This window comes from Haliotis rufescens, unplaced genomic scaffold (assembly GCF_023055435.1).
Source record: "Haliotis rufescens isolate VD_foot unplaced genomic scaffold, xgHalRufe1.0.p SCAF_3, whole genome shotgun sequence".
NCBI lineage: Eukaryota > Metazoa > Mollusca > Gastropoda > Lepetellida > Haliotidae > Haliotis > Haliotis rufescens.
This window is the reverse complement of record NW_025964001.1, coordinates 8,666,290-8,674,269: the sequence shown is the minus strand read 5'-3', so window position 1 is coordinate 8,674,269 and position 7,980 is coordinate 8,666,290. Positions and strand designations below refer to the sequence as shown.

Here is a 7,980-nt window from a genome sequence, read left to right as displayed (position 1 = left end):
GAACTTAATCAACACCTGTAAATGATGCCAAGATTTGACAAATACTAGGTTGGAAACATGTCTGTTTGGAAATGCAATATCCAGTGTCGTTTTCCTTTATGCCTATAAGAACATTCCCATCATTCCATATTCTAGAGGCAGGGGTGTTAACTGACTATAAAAAGTCCAGCTTCCACCTTTGCAGAACAAGGATGGAATTTCAGAGTTACATTTTGGCTGGACAAAGGAGTCATGAATAGTCCAATCAAAATCGCGTAACAAACTAGACAACCGGAGGGTAAACATAGATTTCAAAGTACGATCGAGCCCATAAATTCCAACCTCGTTCGGCAAGGGTGGCAACTGGACTTTCATTGTCAATTAACTCCCTTTCCGCAGGAAGATGCCATCATACTTGGCTGCTGTGCAATTCTGATGTCAATGAACAAAAGACAATCCTACTACACTGCAAAGAATTTATTCATTTGCATTTGTTGATGTATTCCATTGGTTAACCAAATATATACATATGAAACACAAAACATATTACATCATCATGAATGGCCTTCACATTTGGACGTTTTTAATATTCTATTACCAGCTATGCCACAATGTGATCAGTTATATTTACAAACATTACATATCACGAAATTGTCCCATGTTATATGAATAGATAAGAACTAACCAAAAGAATATCTTGATATATCAACGGACTGAAAGAAACATGGAAATTTAAACCAAATATTAATCTAAACACAAGTTTTAACATGGAACTCCTAACATGATAAATCAGTACAATTACAACATTGTAGACTGCAAAAATATGAACACAACATTACTGAAGGGAAGTTATCAGTAATATTGAAGAATTATTAAAACAGGTTAGTAGTTAATACTTGAGTCAACAAGAGAATATTAAAGCCAAATCACTTTGGTTTGCAATGTTCCAGATATCTTGAACAACAATACACCCAATCTCATTAAATTCACCTATGGTGGTGTCCTCTGATCTTCCCGCAGAGAAGAATCGTATCAGAGTAAAAGACCAAATTTACATGAGATTGAGTGAGTGAGTGAGTTAGTATGCTTTTACTCCGCTTTTAGCAATATTCCAGCAATACCACGGCGGGGGACACCAGAAATGGGCTTCACACATTGTACCCATGTCGGGAATCGAACCCGGGTCTTTGGCGTGACTAGCGAACGCTTTAACCACTAGGCTACCCGACCGCCCCTTATATGGGTTAAGACAAGGACCCTTTGACTTTCATGCTTGGTTAAAAAACCCAGGACAGATCATATCGGGGGAAATCTTGGTTGTGAACTGAAGACAAAAAGTTCTTGCCAGCAAAGGGAGTTAACTAGGTACAGTTAGTGGAAATCTTATTTCACTAGTCATCAGAGTTTGCTGCTAGTTCTTTCTGAATGGGATGAAAATGCTTACATTTTCTATCAGCTGTATTCAGTTCCAATTAGAAGAAAAATTGAAGCATTTGGGTGAGTACTAGAGAGTTAAGTTTAACGCCGCTTTGAACAGTATTCAAGTTATATCAAGGCATGTCAGCTTATGTCCGAGAAAAACCTAAAGTGATGTAGGTCTTAGTTTTCCACTCTGGTGAAACCCACCGTCATAGGCATGGTGCTGACAAACTTAGAAAAATAATCGGGGCAAACCGGAATTTAAAACCTACGATCACAGGTTTCTGGTGTGCCTAAGGGATGCAACTCTGCATAGCAAATAATGGCACCTTAGACAACTGGGCCACCCATGCCCCCTCTGGAATTACAGCCCTCAAATACTACTTGTCAATGAAGACTACTGTCACTGGATCTTCACTTGTCCTCAGCACAATATAGTAGATCCTGGCTGTGGCTTTAGTAAAACCAATGTAGCATTGTGAGTCGGGTTGCATGAATAATAAGGCATGGTCAGCATCATTCATTAGAAATTTATTATTAATTGACTGAGGTATCTGGGCATATTGGTTAAAAACTACAGAGACAGAATAAAAAAAACTTGATAAACCCTAGATTTGTTTGTTTGTTAAAGAATTTGTTTCAGCATTTTTGTAAAAAAGAAGAATTTTGTATTGCGACTGTTCATCGTCTATAAATGTTGGTTAAATATCCCTCTGTTAATTTTCTTTTCTTGGCACAGGAGTCCCACACTGTTGACTAAAATTGATGTGAACATGACAATGGTAATATTTGTTTATTTGTTTGTTGTTTAACGCCGCACTCAGCAATATTCCAGCTATATGACGGCGGCCTTTAAATAATCGAGTCTGGACCAGACAATCCAGTGATTGACATCATGAGCATCAATCCACACAATTGGGAAACGATGACATGCATCAAACAAGTAAGCAAGCCTGACCCCGATCACGTTAGTCGCCTTTTATGGCAAGCATGGGTTGCTGAAGACCTATTCTACGACATGTAAATAAAACCCTTTGACAACAAGTACATATTGCTGCAGAATATAGCTTTTGCACATGTTTTGCCACAAAACAAAGATCTGAGGACATCCCATTATGGGTCACGTCAGAACGGACTTTTGTGAACTTTGACCGACCACTGAAATGAATAACAAGAAGTCGACATCAGCCAATTGGAAAGCTGCTTTCTCGAGCCTTACAGCACTCGTTTCAACCTGGCAACTTCCATTTCAGACTAAGCTTGAAAAAAATGTTCTCGATTAAAATTTTGAAAACTGAACAAACGAACATTCCGGAATGTCTAATATATGGTTGAGATTGTATGGCAGTGCTTCCCTCGTACTGTGTAATGCCTCCTCCGTTCAAATGTTTATCCTACGGAAGCAAGAGATAGACGATAATTTTGACGGAATCAGTCGCAGGGCCGTAACTGTCGTCCGGATACCCTGTGTTCACGTTTTCGAGGTTGCATGATTAGAAAACACATTCCGACTATCACTTTCATGATCTGGTAAGCGACGCTTTGATTGGTTGGATGAAAGGTCGTTCTGATGTGACCCGTAATGGAATGTCCTGAGAGCTTTGTTCAGCAATAATGAGAACTAAGATCCGATTTTAATGAGATTGTAACTTGAAGGAAGTCTCCATATCCAATACATCAGTATTTAATAAAGTATAAAACAAGACATAGTTGCTGTTCCCCAGACTTCCAAACTTGATGCAGTAAGGTAATGACCCTCATGTTGGCTTGGGTAATCCCTGTCCAGACTTGGTGCAATGGGAGACAATTTTCATCTTTATATACACTGGCACATAATAGTTTCCATTACTGCCCTCAGGCATGATACGGAAACTATTACTAGTTTAGGCTTTGAACACAACTGCAACATACATCACGATAACCTACTCCTCATGACACACGTCCGAGTAACTGGTCAATCTCAACCAGATATTGGTATTCTTCTTCAGCCCACATGGTCAATACTGCTGCTGATCTTTTGAACGCCATAACATGTACAATTTAATTATCAAAGCAATCATCAGCATAAAAGCTTCTGACTTGCCAAGTCTTATTTTTGATTTTTGCATATTCACACACATAATACATGTGTATAATAAAATTCATACATATCCAATAGCACTGCTTAACTGTCCTTGGTCCATTAATTATTTACCAACACACTGTAACACATTGCACACAGGCAAATTGGAAGGAAGTCTGTATTTACATAATACTGAATAAGTTAACTGTCTACTGCCAACTCCTCAATCCATGTCATAACAAGGAGGAGCGTCTGAAGGATCGCAGTCTCCGTAACACAACGTTTCCTGACTGTCTTGTTGTTGGAGGAGAGTCTACTGATTCTTTCTTTGCCTTCTTTGTGCTCTTGCTACTCTCTGGTTTTATGCGATGTCTGCTGTATGGTGTTTTAGGTGTGGCCACTCTGTTTGGACAGGACCTGAAATGAATAACAGTAATAAATCAGTGTGCATTTGGGGACAAAAAGGGAAAATCAGTATATAATTTAGCTGTCTGTGGTTTGACACTGAGTTGGAGAAAAGCAGGCTTGGGGCTATGACATGAAATATGTTTAGTTACAAATGAACAAAGTAAAATTGGAACATTTAATTTATATACTTATTTAACCACACATACTTTCTACAACAACCAAAGCAAGTTACTGTACAAAACCAATAGCATGTTAAAGATTGGACAACTACGCATTTATTGAATTGTGTTATGAAACATCCTTGTAAACTGATCAAGTATGTTACCTCAGTGTAAAATGACCCCTCATTTAGAACTTGGAAGAATTACACATACACATAAAATTGGGTTTCATATTAAACAGTAAAAGGTTATAGAAAGCAAATAGTTTATGATGATGGCCATGATATATCTGTCCAGGAGAGAACAGCTACCTGACATGGTCTTCTAGTTCCCACTGCCACAGTTCCACATCACAACCCTTGTTCTCACACAACTGTACACCCAGACATCTCATCATCTCCAGATTGTCATCAGGAATATCAGGTCTGCCAGGCAAATAATACATGTACAATAACATTAAATTAACGATGTCACTAATACTCCCTATATTTCGTGATATTGATGTATCTGCAAATTTTTAATGTCAAGAAGATGATGTATGAATACTTTTTTATGAATATCGATACAAAAGCAATGTTTAGATTTATTACAATTACCATGGTTGAAAAGGACAATGGGAAGGCAGGAGAGAAAAGTTGGCATTTGTACCCAATGACAAATCATGATATTAGAGAGAACATGTTCTCATTTATTTATCAGCCAGATTACATTAGCTTAAGTTTTTAAATAAACTGTTAACATGATTAACTAGAAACATATATCATCATATGTAAAGTTCTGATTAACAAGGTCATAAAATTCTGTCATCAGTGGTCGTAGAACGGAAAATCATCAAAATGCAATACATCTGTAGATTATTGTCATAATCCATGTACTCTTTCCTTAGCAAATAAGCACAATACTGATGTCAATATAGTCACGGAACATTTAACATGCTATCCATTATGAAAACAGAAATTAATCTGCTCAAATTTATAAGCAGAACACTTAAACATAATGTAAATTAATTGTTAACATATACCCAGGTCGTCAAGTTGAACTGTTAACATGATAGAACTCTCTCTGATTTATATACAGCTAATTCCAAAAAGATCTTAACAGCAATAAATTTACAATGTGACAATGGTCAGCAAACATTATCATGAAGTACTCTGTATTCAGAAACACAGTTTAACCTTACCTGGTCTTGGGGAAAGCGCTGTCCATTTGACAAGTTGGACATTTTATCATACTTGTTCTTATGTTTCCTCCTGCATCATAGAGACAGTCAACACAGAAGTGGTGTTGGCAGTACCCATAAACCATGTGTAGTTTAGGACACAAACACACAGCACAGTTGAACCTATAACATGCACATTAACATAATAACCTTACACATAATCATCTTTCAAAAGAATATTAGTAGGCCCTGACACAGGTATTTGTAATGTTGGTATTCAGGACCGGGATAAATACAGATCATGGAGTAATAAGCCAATTGAAGAATAATACCTCTGTTGGAGTAAGTCTCATACCCAATTTAGTTTACAATGTTTCAGTATAGAAACATATGCATTTTAGTATAAAGTGTTTTTTCAGTGTCATTCATGATAAAATCTTCAGTTTGAACACAAAATTGTTCTGAGAAATCTTTTATCAACCTAATACAGAATTCGCCATTGAATGGGTGCATGTTTGTTGCCTAAGTCCAGCATTATTCCAGCTATATGTCAGCAGCCTGTAAAAACATCAAACTTGAACCAGACAATTCAGTGATTCATTTTATGAGTAGCCTTATGATCCACACTGTTGGGATATGTTGTGACAACATCGACCAATTCATCAAGCCTGCCTGCCCACCCAATCCATTTAGTTGCTTCATACGGCCAGCTTAGGGACATATTCTAACCTGGGATCCCCACATGTATCATGAGAGATATTGTGCCACATCAGTAATTAGTGATGGTATGAAGATATCAAAATTGTATATATGCTGAAACTAGTTACAGACAATACTATGTTTATGATACTATACTTCTAGACATCTAAGGCTATATATTATGTAGGTGCATGGTCTGGTCACTCAGCAATGATACCAGAGCCATGGACCCTCTGCTAAAATGAATGTCTGGTAGCATCATTATTTGATAGTGATTCATAAACATATGCTCATGATTAGTTATAATCATACAATCGATTGTTTATTACAGAGATTTCATATCAATACAGAAAGGGGTTTGTTGCTTTTATTTACAATAGTGAATAGGCCTAAAATGGGTGAAGTAAATTATCTGATTGTTAACATACATATTAAATGGCCGATATCAAAGATAAAACTTCACTTCGATGTTTTTATTGAAATTATATAGATTTAGAACACCACAATTGTCATTGGAAAATATTGTCTGCTGCATTTAACAGCATATTTCAACATGTTCAAATTGGATGCAACTACGCAAGTTGAATGACAGTCAATATATATTAGGTCTAGCTGCATTTGGTTCACGAATTTTGTGAACGTGTCAGGCGGTACAAGGATAAATATGTCAAACCCTTACAATGATTCGTATTGGGTCCCTGAAAATGACTTAACTGGACAGCCCTGTACGGTACAAACGAGACATCTCAACACATTGTCTATTGTTTGTGTCGATGTAAACATGAGACAAGCTGACGCCCCATTTTGGAAGGTACAGATTCCACTCAAATGATCACTAGGCTACGTATAGGCTAGATGAATAAGAGGAACAATCTTAAACAGTGACATTACCTTTGTTCGTAATTGTTTTGGGTTTCTAGAATAGACTCTGCAAGACCAGACATTATAATAACATGAATAATTTGACTTTGAAAACGCTGGCTTCTGGGCTTTGCAAACTCCCGCTTGACAGGCCACGTGACCAAATCACAACATACGATTGGATTCCGTGAAAATGCGAGCAGAAGGTTCGAGGATATCCTAGTTGTTAGGGAGGTCTCATTTCGCGAACCTGAAATCAGACGTGACTGAGGCCACGGCACTTGACTATGGACACTAAGGCAGCATACCACTAAAAATAATTGATCATATTAATCAGCTCAATTCTGGAAACGCAAATAAATGTCACATATGGAAATACAGTGCGCGTGGTTTACTAATTCTTACTTTCACATAGATCTATGTCTGTGTATTCCCTTATTTGACAAAGAGTGAATGAGTGAGTATATATATAGTTCTACGCCGCTTTTAGCAATATTACAGCAATATCACGACGGGGGACACCAGAAATGGGCTTGACACATTGTACCCATGTCGGGAATCGAACCCGGGTCTTCGTCGTGACGATATTTGAGAAAGAACATTTCAAATGAAAAGAAACAATTACGTTTCCTACCAGTAACATGAATAGGTAGAATAGGTCTTCAGCAACCCATGCTTGCCGTAAAAGGCGAATATGCTTGTCGTAAGATATGACTAACGGGATCGCGTGGTCAGGCTCGCTGACTTGGTTGATGCATGTCATCCATCCCAATTGCGTGGATCGATGCTCATGATATTAATCACTGGATTGTCTGGTCCAGACTCGATTATTTACACACCGGCGTCTTATAGCTGGAATATTGCTCAGTGCGGCGTTAAACAACAAACCAACCAACCAGTAACATGAAAAAAGTTTTTGTTCTCCTAAGAAGCAGGCTCTGTTGATATTTCTGCACTCATACACATTTGAATATTCCAAATAAATAACTACATATTTAGTTATTAACATAAATATATGGCTCTTGTGTTATATTTTTGACACATCAATATTACACGAGGTTACCTTTACTTTCATTTCAATTTGTTTTCAGGAGAAACCAACAAGTATTTCGGGCAGGCGAATGAAACTTCTTACATTGATTCGTTTGATTAATTGATGTGTGAGTTAGGTTTAAACCCACAGAATTATTGTACAGCTCGTCAGCTTAATATGGGAGAAAAGAAATAACACA

The 7,980-nt window shown here is 37.4% G+C and overlaps 1 protein-coding gene across 1 annotated transcript; it reads right to left on the bottom strand.

Annotated features, from left to right (window-relative positions):
* Positions 1-2,869: 2,869 nt before the first annotated feature.
* LOC124140934 lies at positions 2,870-6,950 on the bottom strand. The gene is made up of 4 exons (XM_046508778.2): positions 6,779-6,950; positions 5,210-5,371; positions 4,341-4,454; positions 2,870-3,877 (listed from the first exon to the last, which is right to left on the bottom strand). The coding sequence occupies exons 1-4, from the start codon at positions 6,829-6,831 to the stop codon at positions 3,694-3,696; spliced, it is 513 nt and encodes a 170-aa protein (XP_046364734.1). The 5' UTR covers positions 6,832-6,950; the 3' UTR covers positions 2,870-3,693.
* Between the last annotated feature and the right edge of the window lie 1,030 nt (positions 6,951-7,980).